The sequence below is a fragment of the Scyliorhinus torazame genome, chromosome 19, assembly GCF_047496885.1.
Source record: "Scyliorhinus torazame isolate Kashiwa2021f chromosome 19, sScyTor2.1, whole genome shotgun sequence".
Taxonomy (NCBI): domain Eukaryota; kingdom Metazoa; phylum Chordata; class Chondrichthyes; order Carcharhiniformes; family Scyliorhinidae; genus Scyliorhinus; species Scyliorhinus torazame.
Genome location: NC_092725.1, coordinates 143,069,167 through 143,088,965, shown reverse-complemented (window position 1 = coordinate 143,088,965; position 19,799 = coordinate 143,069,167). Strand labels below are relative to the sequence as shown.

Below are 19,799 nucleotides of genomic sequence, written 5' to 3'. Positions count from 1 at the left end.
GACGGGCAGCATGGTCGGCACAGGCTTGGAGGGCCGAAGGGCCTGTTCCTGTACTTTTCTTTGTTCTTTAAGCTAGATGGGAAGGTAAGCTGTGGGGAAGGCACAGAGACTGCCCAGTGATTTAGACAATTTAAATGAGTGGGCAACAAGATGGCAGCCGGAGTAAAATGTAGGGAAGAGTGAAGTCATTCACTGGCCAGAAGACTAGAAAATCAAATATTTTCAAAAAGGTGATGTTCAGAGGGTGTGCTCATACAAGGAACACAGAAAGCTAGCATGCAGGTACGTCAGGGAATTAGGAAGGCAAATTATGTTAGCCTCGATTTCAAAGTGGTTTGGAGTAGAGAAACAAATAAATCTTGCTACAGTTTTGCAGGGTTTGGTGAGACCACGCCTGGATCACTCTGCTGTTTTGCTCTCCTCATTTAAGAATTATACATTTGCACCAGTGGCAGGACAATTAATTGTCGGTGTGATGAGGGGGTTGCCCTGTGATGAGAAGCTAAATAAATTGGGCTTGTACTCTGGAGTTTACAACAATGAGAGGTGATCTCATTGTAACCTACAAGATTTTGAATGGGTTTGACGGGCTGGGCATTAAGAGATTGGTTCCACTTGTCGGGGTCTAAAGCATGGAGGGGAGGAGACCCTAGATAAGGGCAGATCATTTCGGACTGGGACCAGGGGGAATCATTTCACTTAAAGGGTTGTGAATCTCTGGAATTCTCCACCCCAGAGGATTAGGGATGTTCCATCGTTGAATAAATTTAAGGCTGGCATTGACAGACTTTTGGTGTCTCGGGGAATTAAGGGACGAGGGAAGCAGCGGAGGAAAATGGAGTTGAAGCCCAAGATCAGGCATGATCGTGTCAAATGGCAGGGGAGGCTGGATGGGCCTTGTGACTACTACTCTTCTTGTGTTCCATCTAACCTCTGAATACTCATCAAAGGAGAGTCATGGAGAAATATTTCTGATTAATAAAATGCATTGCTTTTTTTCTCCGTTTGCCCCTTATTTTAACTGCCATCTGCCTCTGTTAACTATTGATTTTTTAAAAAATCTATTTGAGGCTTTAGTCGCTCTCGTCTAAAAAGGTTGTGGATGCAATCCTGATTCTATAAACACGAGTACATAATGTTGGCTGGCATTCAGTGTACTATTGAGAGAGTTTGGTACTTTTTAAATTCTGTGAGGGGATATGAGCATCATTTGTTCCCTATCCCTATTCACCCTCAAAAAGGTGTTGGTGAGCTTCTGCGTAGAACCACTGCAGTCCATGTGGTGTAGGTCTATACTCTGTGCTGGTAGGAAGGTAGTTCCAGGATTTTGATCCAGTGACCGTGAAGGAATATTGATATGGTTCCAAGTCAGGAAGGTGGATGACTTGGAGGCGAACTTGCATCAAGTGCCAGCTTTTAGGTAAGAGGTTTAAGGTGGATATCAAATGAATCCTATGCAACTATTTTAACTAATGTCTTGGCCAAAATTACCTCCCATTAATACTTCCTGACATATATGTTTGCCTTTTCTTTTATGGGGGAGTTTTTTTGAAGTTCAATATTGTTTCGTTCTGGAGTCTTTTTTTTTTTGGATGGAGATGGTCCATCTGCTTGACACCAGAATATAGACAAAGAAAGAACAAATAACTGGCAGCCCTCCAGAATGCTGGAACTCTTGTGCACCACTTGAGTTCCTGATCTTAGCTATGTTCGAGTGATGAATGGTGCCCTGGAACTCTTCCCAGCTCCTTTCCCAAACTCTTTCGTGACCCAGAGGCAAGTGACAGTCTGAGTTACGCATTGTTCCTGAACCACAGTTACTCTCCTGGCTGGAGCCAGGCACAGGCACAGCAGGCTTGCAGCCAACTGCTACACTGACCTCCACTTCCTGCATATTGTAACAATGATGACAGACGTAATAGGTTATCTTCTCACTTGAAAGGAATACAACCAACTGCATTAACAAGTCGGTTCCCTAAAGACTCAAAGATACATCTCAATGATAGTGCATTAAACTTTGTGTCTTGATTAATTTTTTGGATGTCATCCATTTAAGTGAAGTACAACCTATTCCTTGTGATGTGGTGGCTCTTAAACCGCATACCATGGTGAATCTAGATTGGAGAGGTAGATAGTGCTGTTTTCTGGTTAGGTTTTGATGGATTCGAGTAATGCTTTCAACGTTTCATTTTAACACAGATTTCAATTCTCTTTTATGTGGTGGTCTTGTATCAAATTTAACAAGTGCCAAATAACCTGTCATGTCAGGATACTTTTAAGCACTGCTAGGCCCAGGAAAGGTTGGAAAGATGGCAGCAGATAAAAGAGAAGTCCAGATATTCTGTCCAGGCTATGTTGTTTATTAAAATTCAGTTATCCACTGGGTCACTTCAGAACCACCTGTCTAAAATCACACATTGGAATACAACAACTTCAATCCAAACCTCATTCATGATTTTGACAGAATGCTTTTCAGGATGCAGTATTTGTTTAAAAAAAAAAAAATTGTTGGATAAACTATTTGTTTTCAAAAAATGTCAGCTGTGACTTAGCGATAACTCCCTCTTGGATATTAAGTTGTGGTCCAGCTCCATTTCAGAGCACTCTACTTGGGTTGACATCACTTTCTGCCAGAGGTGCTATCTTTGTATGTGTCATTAAATGAGGCCTTATCTGCCATCCCAGGCACAGTTCTTCTGTTTTGGTTAATATTTATTCCATAACTAGCATTACCACAATTGATTATCTGCTTATTTATCTCATTGTTCATGGGACTTTGTTTTAAGCAAATTGGCTGTTGCACCTCTTTCCATGATAATAGTAACTACACTAATTGGCTGTAAAGTGCTTTCAGACATTCTGGGTTTATGAAAGGCGCTATATAAATGCAAGCTTTAAACAAAGATTTCTGCCCGTTAGTTTGTTAGTAGATGCATCCACTCCCCCCATTCCCCTCAGTGAGTAAATGTTCTCATGTGGACAGAATAGTCCAGGCTTGATCTGCTGAGATGAGGAAGCATAATTAGATTGCTTTGAAAGAAAGGAAATATTGGCCGGATTCCTTACCTTCTTTCTAATTAGTAACTCCTATTGGACGCCCTTGCACAAAAGTGCACCCATGAGTTCAGCCACCATTGTTTCTAGGACCAGATACTCTGACAGATACTGGCATATTTCACACACAAAGAAACTCCATTTTGCTGATCCACTTGAAGGCTGTTACATTTGAAGGAACCATATTTCTGAAAAACCTATCATCTTAAAGAGAGAGAAAAAGAGAGGCTAGGAGAAAATTGGGGGAAAGTCAAAATATTGTCCAAATAGTATAGTCAAGTACTTGGTTGATAGTGGCAGCACGTGTCAAATTATACGGTTAATACACGCAACTCTGGAATTTTCGGTGTTTCGAGGTTTTGCTGGTCACATTCCAAAGTTCCATCCATTTTCCCACGGGAACCACAAACCAATGTTCTTGCATGGCTAATTCTAGTTTGTGATTTTGAAATAGGTAGCACAAGCAATTTGGCCCTTCTGAGTTGCCGGTTAGAACGTGTCTGGTATTCTTGGAACCCGCTTGCATGGTTTCCACAACCAAACCTGTTCAACCATTTCTCTCATTATTGCTCGGGTGTCTTGTTCGGTGTTGCATTTTCTGCTAATGGAATTTTCACGCAAACAGAACGACAAAAATTGTATTAGCACACTGGGTGATACCAGTTCTGAATTATGTCCGCTGATTTGTTTGGTAAAGGTAACAAAGTTTCAAGTCACCCAATCTCTCTATAGCTGCATAATTTATACCATTTACCATGCTTGAACTTATGCTACTTTTTTCCCCCACTACTTTACCAGGAACTAGAAGAGGCTCTCCTGATAAATGACATTGATTTTCTTGACGACCTGATTGCTTGTTTGCTTCAAGGCTGCTATCAGCGCCGAGACATCACGTATGTACAAAAATCATTTCTTGTTTCCCGTTTGAGAGAATGGTTATTAGCCTGAGAGTTCCGTTGTTAATGTTTCTTGTCCAACATGCCAGGAAAATAAGTCAAACTTGAAACTCCAAAGGATGGGTTATTTTGTGGTAGCTTTCTTGAGAAGTTCCGTTTGGTCCGAGTGAAGGAAAAATAACTATCATAAAATTTGTTCTATGAAACATGACTAGAACTCCGGAAATGATATATAGTAAAGTGAAGTTCAAATTCCATATTGTAAATCAGTGATTTTGATTCCCATATTGATTTTATATAATGGTTGTTGGTTATGGGACATGCGCTTTTATTAAATTTATTTTGAATACTATTAGCTGCCCCAGTTTGTCGAAATCATTTTTAAAGTGAAAGCACTGAGGAGGAGGCATCCATCCATCTCGAGAGACAGTGGACTGTGCCCAGGCTGTATGTCACTTCTGTATTGAACATGGTCTGTTGTAGCTGTACAGGCCGATTCATGAGAGCAAGTCCCTTCCACTGCTGGCACAGTTGAATAGCATTGGCCCGAGGTCGAATGATGGGTTTTATTTCTGCCGGGTGTTAGACGTTTTAGTTGCTGTGATATGAAGAGTCTAAAGTTCTGTTCCTTTTTCACAAACACACATTTATTTCCTTCCAACAGCCTTTGCACAAATCTCTCACTATACATCACCTGGCAGAGGCCACCTGAAGCCCCTTTACATATCAGTGTCATTTAATGGATACTTAACATAAATGAGACAACTAATTGCAATGTCTCTTAACCCATTACTTAACAGTCTCCGCTTCCTTGGAGAAAAAACAATTAGGTGAAAACAAAATTTCAAGAAACTCAAAAACACACATGATTTCCCCCCTTTTTTGGGGGGCGAGAAAGAAAAAAAAATGTCACAGAAACAAGCGCCTTTCATTAACAATATCCAAAAGTTTCTGTGAGCTCGCCCCTCTTTTCGTAAAACAGTCTGACAGTTGATAGCTCCTGTCAACCTATTTAATTTTTGTTATTTCCCCTCTGTCCAACATCTGCTTCAAACTTGCGATGTCTATCCGTAACCTCCTGTGAGGTGATGCATTTTGGCAGATCGAATCAGGCCAGGACCTACTCAGTTAATGGTATGGCGTTGGGGAGAGTTATAGAACAAAGAGATCTAGGAGTACAGGTTCATAGCTCCTTGAAGGTGGAGTCGCAGGTGGACAGGGTGGTGAAGAAGGCATTCGGCATGCTTGGTTTCATTGGTCAGAACATTGAATATAGGAGTTGGGACGTCTTGTTGAAGTTGTACAAGACATTGGTACGGCCACACTTGGAATACTGTGTGCAGTTCTGGTCACCCTATTATAGAAAGGATATTATTAAACTAGAAAGAGTGCAGAAAAGATTTACTAGGATGTTGCCGGGACTTGATGGTTTGAGTTATAAGGAGAGGCTGGATAGACTGGGACTTTTTTCCCTGGAGCGTAGGAGGCTTAGGGGTGAACTTATAGAGGTCTATAAAATAATGAGGGGCATAGATAAGGTAGATAGTCAACATCTTTTCCCAAAGGTAGGGGAGTCTAAAACTAGAGGGCATAGGTTTAAGGTGAGAGGGGAGAGATTCAGAAGGGCCCAGAGGGGCAATTTCTTCACTCAGAGGGTAGTGAGTGTCTGGAATGGGCTGCCAGAGGTAGTAGTAGAGGCGGGTACAATTGTGTCTTTCAAAAAGCATTTAGATGGTTACATGGGTAAGATGGGTATAGAGGGTTATGGGCCAAGTGCGGGCAACTGGGACTAGCTTAATGGTAAAAACTGGGCGGCATGGACTGGTTGGGCCGAAGGGCCTGTTTCCATGCTGTAAACTTCTATGATTCTATGATTCTCTCTCCATTGACACTTTTTGAAGAGTGCACATTTCCCACAGGGATTTATTGTCAATGTGACAGTCAATAGGTATATTACCCAAATCCCCTAATCCCAAAATTTCTGTCAATATCATACTTATATAAAAGGCCATATCCACCGCCTCTACAAGGCCTAACGTCTCAGCAGCCAAAGTGCTTTTTACCACTCTCCTTATTTTCTTTGTTTCCCACACAAGCGGGCAACATTTACCATTGTTCCCCAAAAGGAAAATTATAAAACCTCCTGCGCTTGAAACCCCATCACATAAATTTACGTAGGACGCATCACTATAAACTGAGTTTCAAGTGCCTACGGTCACCTAAAACCAGGAAATTCAAAGCACACTCCTGCATTTTTAGTTTGGCCAACGCTTTATTTGCTCTTATTATGTCTTCCACTTTGGGATCATTCATTTTTGTACTCAACTCTAAGACATCAAAACTCACGTCCGGTCTATTCTGTCTACCTAACCAGTTCAGTTGCCCAATTAAACTTCGCAGTTGCTCTTTTTCTATCTTTGAAACCATTGCGTCTTTTTGTGAAACTCGGCCACGACTAATTGCTATTGGGCTGATGCTTTCCAAATACGATTGCTGACGTAAAGTTGCCCCTAATTTAGTCTGTCCAATTTCCAGTCCAATATATTTAAATGCACCGGAACCCTGACTTCCAACCCTGAATTCTTTCCTCAAACCAGAGATTACAATAGCTTCAAAATCACTAGTCCCACCCCACAAAAAATCATCGAAATGCATCATAAAACTGCCAAAAAGATTTCCTTTATAATGCCAGTAAAACATTGCAGGATCTGCTTTCAACTGGCAACAGCTTAACTTTAACAAAACTGACCTTACCGAAAAATACCAGACTCTAGGTGCATCATTTAATCCATGTACACATTTGTTCAACTTCCAGATTACCCCTTCTGTGTTAGCTGCTTCTTTAGGAGGACAGAGAAAAATGTCTCTCTGGAGCTGATGCCCCTGCAAAAAGTCAGCTTTTATATCTATAGATTTGCATTCCCATGCCTTTGTGGCTAATAGAGCCAAGAAGATCTTAAAAATAACCTTTCCTGCTGTAGGTGAATCTACCCTTAAATCCTGATCTTCTAAGTTTTCTTCAAATCCCCTTGCCACAAGCCTGGCCTTTGCCTTTTAAGTTCCATCTGGAAGTACCTTTTCCGTGCAAATCCATCTGTGGGATAGAGCTCTTTGTCCCCTATCCGGTACTTCCGTGTATACCCCAAATTCACTCCAACTATGCAATTCTTGCTGTTTAGCTTCGTTGATAACTTTTTCATCTAATTTATTTGAAGCCACCAAAATCTCACATGCATGTGGGCTTCTGTTCCTATTAGTATTCGTAGTCTTACTCATGTTCCGAGATCTTGAAAAACTACGTTCCCTCTCCCGCCTGGTTTCTCGTTCTGTTCTGCTACTGTTGATCTTTCCCTTCTGCTGTGGGATGTCCTTTCAATAGTTCTCGACCTTTTCCTGCGAACCTGTTCACTATCCGATGTATTATCTGAACTGGCACTGCGTTTCTGTGCCCTCCATTTTTGAACTTCGTTTTCCCAATCCATTGTCTTGACTCCTTCCCCTGAATGCGTACATTCAACCAATGTTTATACTTTCCAGTGGCCTTCCCTGCTCTATTAATAACAGTTGCATCCTTCCATTGACTAGACCCTTCAGGCAAGTATGTCACTTTTGTACCAACTTTTGGCAGTTGCCCTTTCGGAAAAATGGCCTGTTCTAATTCACCAGAAATGTTGTGTTTCTCCACAGCAACCCTGTCTATATCAGTTAATTGGTCCTCATAGTTCTGTAACACATGCGTACCAGATGACTCTGGTTCCTCGTCATGTCTGTCTGCTCTGCCTAAATTTGAAAATTTGTAATCTGTACCCATTATCCTTGATGGATGTACCCTAACAGTTTGATTACCATGTTGCAAAATAATTGTTTTCGCACATATCCCTAAACTCAACATTAGCAAATTCTCCCCCATTGTCCATAAGGAATTTTGCCGGTGGACCCATTCCTGTCCCTATCCATTTTTCCACTATTTGATCCAGAATTTTTTTACTTCGATCAATCGTTGATTGACTAAATCTGGTTGCTAAATCTACAAAATGCAAAATAAATATATAATTTGCTTTATCCCAGATCTTCAGGTCCATGGCCACAATGTCGTTAAAATCCCTGGCCGAAGGTAGGGTTACTATCGGTCGTGCAGGTGTCCTTCTGTACTTCCTACAAACTTCACAGCGGTCACTAACCTGTTCTATCAGTTTAGTATAGTCGTCATCCCTTACCCCTGCAACCTTTAATACATTTTTCAGCCTCCGAGGAGACGGATGTGCAAATTGCCTATGCAGTTTTAATACCACAAGCTTTTTATCAGCTAAAGTCCCATTTTCAACTGCCATTCACACATCCTTAACCACTCTACTTGAAAAATTATTTGTCAGTAATGGAATACAATAGTGTCCCGACTGTGTAAATTGTAAGTCCACCGTCTTTCCAAAAACTGTTGCCTTATCCTGTTCCATATCCAGTTTCATGTGTGCTTTCTTCATCGACGGTCTGCTCAGAAGCAAAGGTATCTTACTTGATACAACATCCGTGCTAATGAAATGATTCACTCTGGCAATATTGCAAGGGATCACCACTCTTTTCAGCGACTTCAGGGTATTATCATCCCCAAACCTGAAACTTGTGGAACTTTCAAATTCTTTAACCTTCTTACGATTTTACTGCCATATGGTAGAGAAAGAGCCAATGCCATACCTTGTTTTCTCTTTCCCAAAGCAGTTACCTTAGTCCACATAACTACTGCACTTCTCCATTGGTCATACGATTCCCTTTCAGAAAATAAGGGAGGATAGTCATATCCAGCCATCTTTATCCTCGGTTCAGCCATATATCCCCTCTTTTTTTTTTTTTTCTTTTCTCACTCACTCCTTGGTTTGATCTGGAAAGTTGTATCTTTCAACCCTTCACATTTACACAGCAACCATCCTCTGCTACCAAATTGTTAGACGTTTTAGTTGCTGTGATATGAAGAGTCTAAAGTTCTGTTCCTTTTTCACAAACACTATTTATTTCATTCCAACAGCCTTTGCACAAATCTCTCATTATACATCACCCTACAGAGGCCACCTGAAGCCCCTTTACATATCAGTGTCAATTAATGGATACTTAACATAAATGAGACAACTAATTGCAATGTCTCTTAGCGCATTACTTAACACCGGGCTCTCTTCCACCATCTGGTAATTTCTTGTGTCCTCTGCTTTTTCCACGCTCTTCCCGACTGCTTGTCTCCAGGCACTCCAGTCAGCAACAAGGATTTCCCAAGCATCGATTCCGGTCGTCTTAAAGTCTTGTTTCGCAGATATGGGCGAACTGTTCGTCTTGCTGATAGTAAGCTTATGTCTTTGGGCACACGTCCATCATCCAGTCGGCTCATATGACCCAGCCAACAGCTTTGCTGCTAGCCCGAGGGCAAACATGCTGGGGACCCCTGCACGCTGGTGTACTTAAATGTTTGGTACTCTTGTCTTGCCAGGAGATGCCCAATATTTGTCTGAGGAAACAGCGGCGGAAGCTGTTCGGCCACTTTTCTTAGCTTGCCTTGAAAGGGGATAATAACAAACCAAATATTTATCCAAACTGTTTTCCCGCAGGAGATACAAAAGTCACAGATTCAAAAACACCTTCTTATCTGCTGTTACCAGACTCCTGAATGACCCTCTTTTGGACTGATCTGATCTCTTCGCACATCTTCTCTACTGAGTAGCACTACACTCTGTTTGCTTCACCCGATGGCTGTGTCTATGTATTTACATTGTGTATTTCTATACGTCCTATGTTTTTTTCATATATGGAATGATTTGGACTGTACACAGAACAACACTGTACCTCAGTTCATGTGACAATAAACAAATCCAATCCAGTCCAGCCTAGATAGCTGTAGCGTGCATTTCTGATTTCATATTCATTCATAATGTATGTTAGCTATTTTTTTCATTTTTTTCTTCCCTTTTATATCAATTTTTTTGAAATTTTACAAATCTGAATTGACATAACATTTCAGCAACTTCATTGCCTGAACTGATGTGGCTTCCACATTTGTGTGTTGCACAATCCAAAACTCTGTTGTTCCATTATTTTTTATTTTGCATGTTCCTACTTTTGTTATGTACATGATTCTTGATTCACTGTCCTTGCATTTAGAGTGTTTCTGTTACTTTGTACACTGGTATTCAGATTTACTTCCTTTTTCAGTGAACCAGTGGCATCGTTGATCTTTATCTCTTTCTGCAGCGGGATGTAATCTTTTATGCAACTGGGCAGCCCTTTTAGGTTGAATGCTTTTCCTTTTAGTGTATTCTTTTAATTGTGTTGCTGTAAACTTTGGGGGAGGGAGGAGATTTTTCTTCTATAAGCATTAGCTAATTTAGGCATTTTTAAAATTGAAGGTACTTATTCAAATTGGTAATGATTGGTCCCCAGCTGACAGCACCCCACACTGCCAGGCTGTGCATCCAGCTTGCTAGCTACTGAGAGGTAACGCACATGCAGTTGACTGCACACCCAGCCGGTTAGTTATAAACTGAGAGTGTTGGAACTCTTAAACCAGTTCCATTTTAGTTTTACGGTGCCCAGAAAGTTTCTATTTTCTTTCACCTGACACTACATTGATCTTATTTCAGTTTCACAAAATGAGTATCTACCTGTAGTCCGGTTGGAGCTATCTCTCCTGTAGTGCTCTGCAATGGAAAATGCTTTGTGTGGCAAGGTGGCGTCATTATCGTGATGTAACTGGGCTAGTGATACAGAGGCCCAGGCTAATAACCTGGGGACAAGGGTTCATAGAATTTACAGAGCAGAAGGAGGTCATTTGGCCCATCGAGTCTGCACAGGCCCATGGAAAGATCACCCTATCTTAAGCCCGTACCTACCTCCACCCTATCCCTGTAACCCAGTAACCCCATCTAACCTTTTTGGACACTAGGGCAGTTTAGCACAGCTATTCCACCTAACCTGCACATCTTTGGACTGTGGGAGGAAACCGGAGCACCCGGAGGAAACCCACGCAGACACGGGGAGAACGTGCAGACTCCGCACAGACAGTGACCCAAGCCGGAATGGAACCTGGGACCCTGGAGCTGTGAATAACTGTGCTACCACGCCACCCTCAAATCCCACCATGGTGAAATTTAAATGCTATTAAGTGATACATCTGCAATTGATAGCTAATATCAGTAGTGGTGCAAACTATCATTGATTATTTAAAACCCCACCTGGCCTAATGTCCATTTAGGAAGGACATCTACAGCCCTTATCTGGACTGGCCTACATGTGGCTCCAGTCCCACAGCGATGTAGTTGACTCTTTTTTTTTCAAAACTTTTTTCCCCAATTAAGGGCAATATAGTGTGGCCAACCCACCTACCCGACACATCTTCGGGTTATGGACGCGTACACTGGGAGAATGTGCAAACTCCACGCACCGTAACCTGGGGCCAGGATCGAACCCAGGTTCTCGGCACCGTGAGGCAGCAGTGCTAACCATGCGCCAACGTGCCAAACCAATGTGGTTGATTCATAACTGCCCTCTGAAAGGGCTGAGCCTGTTATACCAAACTACTTCAGAAAAATCAAAAAGAAATAAAACCAGATGGACCGCCTAGCATCAACGTAGACTTCTTTACTGAGAGGGTTGTTGGGATTGCGCTGCCTGGGAGAGTGTTGGAGGTGGGTTGCATAGGACGTTTCAAAAGAGAGCTGGGTATATATTTGAAAATGATGTATTTAGAGGGCTATGGAGATGGGGCTGGGGAATGGTGCTAGCTAGGTAGCTTTTTCGGTAGCTGGTGCAGACAATGGGCCGAATGGCCTCCTTCTGTGCTGTAAAATTCTATGAATCATATACGTCAAACGCGACATAGTCATGCTCACAGGATCATACCTTACAGCTGATGCCCCGATCGTCACAATCCCTGGATACATCGGTAGGACAGGCCTAACAGATGTGGCGGTGGCACAATTGGATGGCCTTGTCCTGGGTGTCCTCAACACTGACTCTTGGCCCCATGAAGTCTCATGGCATCAGATCAAACATGGGCAAGGAAACCTCCTGCTGATTTACGACCAACTTGCCTCCCTCCCTCGACACTTGAACCGGTTCTCCTTCATGTTAAATACTACTTGGAGGGAATACTGAGTGACTAGGGCACAGAATGTGGGAGATGTTGATGTCCATTATGGTTCAGTAGCACCGTTACTAACCAAACTGGGCGTGCACTGAAGAACATATCTGTCTGACTGGGCCTGCTGAAGCTGCTGAGGGAACCAAGGGAGAAAAACCTACCAGAACTTGTTCCCACCAATCTACCTGACACAGATCAGTCCATGATAATATAAGTTGGTCCTGTGTGAAGGAGGACTATGTGTGTTTGTGTGACTTAGGCCCATACTGTGGAACCTGGTCTCCAGTTATCTTGGACCCCTTGCGACTGGACCAAGGCTATGCTTTGTCAAACCATGTGGCAGCTGGTATGCAATGACCACCACACATGAGAATAAATCATTCACAGGCATCCTCCACCCCTTAAATTGACATTTGGTACCTGGAATACCTGGACCCTCATGGACAACTCCAACTGCGATATACTGGAACTGTGTACTACTATTGTTGCCTGAGAACCCGGCATTTTCAACATTGACATCATCACCCTAAGCAAGACCCAGCCAGGGGAAGACCAGCTGAAGGAACAAGATGGCGGTTACACCTTCTGGAAAGGTAAACCAGAAGAAGATGTACTCCTCCACCGGGTTGGCTTCACCATTAAAAATGACCTAGCTGGCCGTCTCAGTTTGCTGGATAAACATTGCTCAGAACCAGTGTGCTATAATCTCAACGCATCACACCCCAATTCAGGAAGCCACAGACAAGTCCTTGGCCCAAGTCAACTAGCTGATCGTCCTCGACGTTGGAAAGGACACAGAACCTTGGGAGGTGAAATCGGCAGAGAGTGGTCGGGCAATCCAGCACTAACGGTACCCTGCTCATGACAGCCTTGTCATTACCAACATTGTATTCCATCAGAGACACAAATATATGGCCCCATGGCAGCACCCTCGATCCAAGCACTGCTTGACTACGTCATCGTCAGAGCGAGGGACTGCAAGGATGTGTATGTCACTTGCACCATGACAGGATCCGGTGACTGCTGGATCCTCGGCCATCTAATCCATTCTGTGATCAACATCAATGTAGCCTCAAATCAGCGACGACAACAGAAACCAAGCCGCAGAAAAATCAACATTGAGGCACTCGAAGATCCTGATAAGAGAGCCCCATTCAGCCAGCGCCTCACTGTCAGCCTGATAACTCCTGGCGACCCAGTGATGCAGAATCTTCATAGTGCCTGGTCCACCCTCCAAGTCTCCATAAACAGCACCAGTGAAGAGATGCTTGATCACTCACACTCAACTAGGAAACACCAAGACTGGTTTGATGACTCCTGGCCTATCCCTTACTCCATCATTACCATTAAGCCAAGTTCAATGAAGAGAGCTGGAATGCATACAGGAGCAGCACCAGGTATGCCAAAAACTAAAATAAGGTGCTACCTTGGTGAAGCTACAACACTGGGCTATTTGTATGTTGAACAATGGAAGCAGCGTGTGGTAGACAGACCTATGTGATCCCACAACCAATGGATCAAATCTAAGCCCTGCAGTGCCTTCTCACCCAGTCGTGAATGGTGATGGATAATTAAACAACAATTAATGATTACTTGGGTGAACGTGAGTTAGTTAGGAAAACTAGCATGGATTTGTTAAGGGAAAATTGTGTTTAACAAACTTGATGGAGTTTTTTTTGAAGAGGTAACAGAGGGTTGATGTGGACAATGCTGGTGATGTGGTAAGCATGGATCTCCAAAAGGCTTTTGATGTGCAGCACAAGAGCAAAGTTAAAACTGATGATGTAAAGACCCTTCCTCTTCCTGTTTATTCCCTTCTTTCCAGTTTTTTTTATTTTGCTGTTACAGCAGCCTGGATGTTTAATTCAAATAGCAGAATCCAGAAGGCTGCGATGACTTAGTCTGGTGATTGCCGATTGTCCAGTGTCAGTGATTACCATCTGCAAACCAAGGACTTTGATCAACCAGCGTGTTGTGAAGAAAGCCTGCTACAGAACCACCATTGGAAGCAGACTTATCTTTTCACCTTCACTCATATTGTTTTCACCCCCCCCTCTATCTTTGTCTGTCTTTTGTGTGGGTAGAGGATGAGGCAGTAAAAGGGGGTAGTAGGTTAGCCTGTTGTATTTACTGCATATTTCATCATGGATCCTTGTTATAAATTAACGGTAATTGTGTTTCAACTTACAAACCAGGTGATTGTAATTACTGGGCAGCCAAGGGCCAAAGACTTTGGTTATTTTTAGAAGAATTATTGGTTAATTCACTTGTGTTGTGACTCTGGGATGGGTGGGGCTGGAATTGACTGTGCACTTGCCCAGGGTGTCATAATAATGGTAATTTCAAAATTGGCGATGATACAAATTTCGAAATATTGTAAATAGTGGGGAGGGTAATGTAGATTTCAAAAGGTCATAACTTTGTGGAATGAGCGGACAAGCGGCAGATGAAATTTAATATGGGCAAGTGTGAAATGATTGATTTTGGCAGGAAGAATGTGGACAAACAATATGAAATGTTAAAGGGTGTACGGGAGCCGCGAGACCTGGGTTTCTATGTGCATATGTCATTGAAAGTGGCAGGACCGGTTGAGAGAATGGTTAATAACGCATACAGCTTCCTCAGCCTTTTTAATAGAGGCCTAGAGTACAAGAACAAGGAGGCTATGTTTACCGTGTATAGAACTCTGGTTAGACTCTAATATTGTGCCCAGTTCCATGTGCCACACTGCAGGAAAGATGTGAAGGCATGAGGGAGAGTGCAGTAAACATTCACAAAAATGGGTCCAGGGATGAGGAACTTTAGTTACGTGGATAGAAGGGAGAGTTTGCCCATTTTCCTTCGAGAAGACAAAGTTGAGGAAAAAAATAATGTGGGATCTGCACACAGTAGATAGGGAAAAGCTGTTCCCATTAGTAAAAAGATTGAGAACAATAGGGTACAGATTTAAGGTAATTGGCAAAACAAAAAATGGTAACTTTCAAAAAAACGTTAGCATCTGTTCCTGCAGCTTCAGTAGAGTTCTTTGTTGACACTTTGTCAAGGGCCATAATTCTGTCATTATGAATGGTTGGGTTCACAGCACCGAGGACCCGGGTTCGATCCCGGCCCCGGGGTCACTGTGTGGAATTTGCACATTCTCCCAGTGTCTGCGTGGGTCTCGCCCCCACAACTCAAAGATGTGCAATATAGGTGGATTGGCCATGCTGGATTGCCCCTTAATTGGTTAATTGGAAAAATGTCCCCCCAAAATAATAAAAACAAATGAATAATTGGCTGAGCTTCAAAACCTAGTTATCTTGAGTAGTAGCCTGAGTTTACAGTTTGATTTAACAGTGTCAAGAATCTTATTAATGTATTAGGTGTCTTTGATGTTAGGTCTGAATAGAGGTTTTCCCCCCCAGATGTTAATCAATTGGGATTTTAAAACTTTGTATGGATTTCATGAATAGGAATTCTTTTGGCAAATGTGCAGGAGTGAGCTTTATTTTTTTTAAAAATTCATCTCCACGGGGCTTCTCCCGTCTGCCCATGCTGAATACTGAGTGAGTGGCCATGGAGGGACATGGGCATTATGCGGTGGGCATGCATTGACAAATTGAGTGGCAAGGGGGTGGATGGCATGAGTTGGAATAGGGGTGGGCGGGGGGCATGAACTTGTGTTGACCTGGCATGGTGGTTGTGAGGTGGGACGGGTGGAGGCCAGTGATGGCATTGAGTAGGCATGGAGAGTAGGAGGGGCCGTGGATGGGGAAGTAAGAGGGTATGAGGTGTGAAGGCTAGAGCCAAATAATTTGCATAATAATTGGGACTGTCCCTGAGAAAATTGAAGGGCCTTTATATCAGCCTGTCTCAGCACTCTCCCCCAGCCCCCATGGATGCCTGTGCTGTGCTGCGAGGGCTAATGGGCCTGACTATAGCATACAGCCACCACTGCCCCCAGGAGTGAAAATTGTACGTATCGGTTTTTATTGAGGTGGGTGGTCCAAATTCTTGATTCGAGCTACCAGCCTCAGCGAAAATATGGTCCTCTGAGAGAGAGAGCACAGAGTAATTCCGAGGAAGCAGCATTCTCAGGACAGATGAAAATGTCAAGATACAAAGTAAATGGCATTTGAAAAATGGATGAAATTTAAGGCCTATTGTAAAGAGAATTGTTTGAGTACGAAACTGGGTGGAAAATGTTTATTTTGTAATGGACAAGAATGGTTTCGGGGATGAGAAACTTCAGTGATGATAGATTGGAGAGTTTGGGACTGATGTCCTTGAAGCGAAGAAGGCTAAGAGGAGATTTCAGGGAGACGTTCAAAATCAATAGAAGTGATGTGCAATAGAAGCAAATGTGATGTGAGGAAACGCTTTTTCTCACACGAGTGTTTCGGGTCTGGAATGCGCGGCCTGGAGGTCTGTTGGAGGCAGGTTCAATCGAGGCATTGAAGAGTGCGTTAGATGATTTTTTTTAATTTAGAGTATCCAATTCCTTTTTTCCAATTAAGGGGCAATTTACCGTGGTAATCCACCTAACCTGCACATCTTTTGGGTTTTGGGGGCGAAACCCACGCAAACACGGGGAGAATGTGCAAACTCCACACGGACAGTGACCCAGCGCCGGGATCGAACCCGGGACCTCGGCGCCATGAGGCAACCGTGCTAACCACTGCGGCACCGTGCTACCCCTATTTGATGATTATTTGAAGAGAAACAAATGTGCGGGGAAAAGGCAGGGGAATTGCACTAAGTCATGATGCTGATTTGGTGAGCTAGTGCAGACAAGATGGGCCAAGTGGTCGTCTCCCGCCCTGTAACAATTCTATGAACATAGTTGGTTTTCGTGGTAATTTGATAAGTGGTTGAAGAAGAGCTCGGGATATTGAGCAACAGATATGTGTGTGGGTGGAAACTGGGATCAGATGAGGAAAGGAGTGAAGAGTGATGAGAGGCATTGTTTACAATACTGAATTGATAGAAATTACATGAATCAAACACAAGAGAAAAGCTACGAAGCAAGGATATTCTGTTACAGATAATCTGCGGGGTGGATGGGATTGTGGCACGGGTGAAATTGTTGAGAAAGCCACGCTAAAAAGGTCGTAAAATCTGATCTTTTTGATTTGGGTGTCACTGGCAGGGCCAGCATTTATTGCTCATCCCCAATTGTCCTTGTTGAGTCAGTGATTGAACAGCTGCAGTAGATAGACAGGAACAGAGAGTGGGATCAAGAATGGAATCCCATGAAAGTCCATAAACAACAGGTGTTGCAGAAAACGCTGTTAACAAACAAAAGAATAGTATTAAAAGGAATCAATTGAATCGGAGAGCAATAATGTTTACAGGACCCAGCAAAAAAAAATTAAGTCAAGAAAGAATTCCTTTTCATGACCTCATGGCATCCCAAAGCACTTTGCAGGCAATGAAGTACTTTTGAATTGTAGTCATTATTGTAAAGTCAGAAATATGGCAGCTGGCTCCTGAAAACAGCAGCAGTGTAATGTTTAGATCAGCAGCTTTCGCTATGTTTGTTGAGGGATATATATTGGCCGGGCCACCAGCGAAAACTCCCCCGAACTCCTTCAAAAAACTGTCATTTACCTGAGATATTGAACATCTCAACCAGTAGATGGAACCTCCAACAATCTAGCACTCCCTCAGTGCTGCGCTAGTGTGTGTGACAAGAGTTTTGTGCATGAACCATAGGTCTTGGATGACAAAATAATAGACCCTCACGGCGGCGCGAACCTGGGTTCGATCCCGGCCCCGGGTCACTGACCGTGTGGAGTTAGCACATTCTCCCCGTGCCTGCGTGGGTCTCACCCCCACAACCCAAAGATGTGCGCAGGGTAGGTGGATTGGAAATTGAAAAAAAAGACAAGATAATAGTGGTCAGTCAGAAAACAATTTTTTCTGGTTTACTGTTGCAGATATTTGTAAAGGAAAGAAGTTGCAAATAAGCCTAGAGTGACTAGAATTGTACTGTTATACCCTTCACTCTAAAAAGCCACATCTCAACAGATGAACAGCGAAGATCAGTTTTTTCATAATCTTTATTATTGTCACAAGTAGGCTTACATTAACACTGCAATGAAGTTACTGTGAAAATCCCCTAGTCGCCACATTCCGGCGCCTGTTCGGGTACACAAAGGGAGAATTCAGAAAGTCCAATTCACCTAACAAGCACGTCCTTCGGGACTCTTGGAGGAAACCAGTGCACCCGGAGGAAACCACGCAGACGCTGGGAGGCTGTGCAGACTCCGCACAGGCAGTGACCCAGCCGGGAATCGAACCTGGGACCCTGACGCTGTGAAGCAACAGTGTTAACCACTGTGCTACTGTGCCGTCATTATGCATGTGCAGGTTTATTGTAAATGTTGCAGCAGGTTTGTTTGTTTAATTTTTTTTGGGTGCCAGCTAGACGCAATACTTGATTTGGAGGTGAGCTTCCTACAAACCAAGATTCAGCCAGAGTTTCTCCATGACTTGTCCGCAGAATCTGGACTGACACCGGAGTGGGTGAGGTGCAGCATTGGAGCTACTCTACTTCAGTTGTGATGTGAAACCAAGATTCTGTCTGTCTGAACTTCTGTTTAACGGACAGAATGCTCTTCCAATGTCCTTGTCAATACGTCGCACCACACAAAAAGATAAAATAATTGTGTTTGTGGAGCCTTGTTATGTGCAGGCTGGCCGCTACTTTATGGTGATTGCATATCAAAAGGCAGTTTTTAAAATCCGAAAAAGGTTGATAGGAGAACGTGATGGCGCTGAGGACCTGGTTCGATCCCGGGCCCGGTTGCTATCAAATGTAGAGTTTCCGTGGGTCTCACCTCCACAACCCAAAGATGTGCAGGTTGGATGAATCGGCCTCGCTAAATTGCCCCTTAATTCAAAAAAATAATTGGATACTCTAAATTTATAATTTGAAAAATGAATGGGACAGATGTGTTAGTTGTTTGAGGATGTAACCAGGAGGGTGGATAAAGGAGAACCAGCAGATGTACTGTTTATTTTTTCAAAAGTCATTTTATCAGATATTCCATAAAATTGGGATAATGCAATAATATTGATTGAGAATTAGGAGTACAAAGTACAGTACAGAGAATATTGATAGGGTAGCACAAGTGGATAGCACTGTGGCTTCACAACGCCAGGGTCCCAGGTTCCAGGTTCGATTCCCTGCTGGGTCACTGTCTGTCCCGGAGTCTGCACGTTCTCCCCGTGTCTGCGTGGGTTTCCTCCGGGTGTTCCGGTTTCCTCCCACAGTCCAAAGATCTGCAGGTTAGGTGGATTGGCCATGCTAAATTGCCCTTAGTGACCAAAAGGTTAGGAGGGGTTATTGGGTTATGGGGATAGGGTGGAAGTGAGGCTTAAGTGGGTCGGTGCAGACTTGATGGGCCGAATGGCCTTCTTACTAGTGGTGTACCACAGGGATCTGTCTTGGGGCCACTGCCGTTTGTCATTTTTATAAATGACCTGGAGGAGGGCGTAGAAGGATGGGTGAGTAAATTTGCAGATGACACTAAAGCCGGTGGAGTTGTGGACAGTGCGGAAGGATGTTACAAGTTACAGAGGGACATAGATAAGCTGCAGCACTGGGCTGAGAGGTGGCAAATGGAGTTTAATGCAGAAAAGTGTGAGGTGATGCATTTTGGAAGGAATAACAGGAAGACAAGAGTACTGGGCTAATGGTAAGATTCTTGGCAGTGTGGATGAGCAGAGAGATCTCGGTGTCCATG

The 19,799-nt window shown here is 43.2% G+C and overlaps 1 protein-coding gene across 2 annotated transcripts in view; it reads left to right on the top strand.

The window, feature by feature from the left end:
- cecr2 (CECR2 histone acetyl-lysine reader) overlaps positions 1–19,799 on the top strand; it is a 195,049-nt gene that overhangs the window by 84,950 nt on the left and 90,300 nt on the right. For both annotated transcript variants that reach the window (XM_072485357.1, XM_072485358.1), the window contains exon 2: positions 3,853–3,947. In XM_072485357.1, the coding sequence (XP_072341458.1) occupies positions 3,853–3,947 (95 nt within the window). The remainder of the gene's footprint in view (positions 1–3,852; positions 3,948–19,799) is intronic.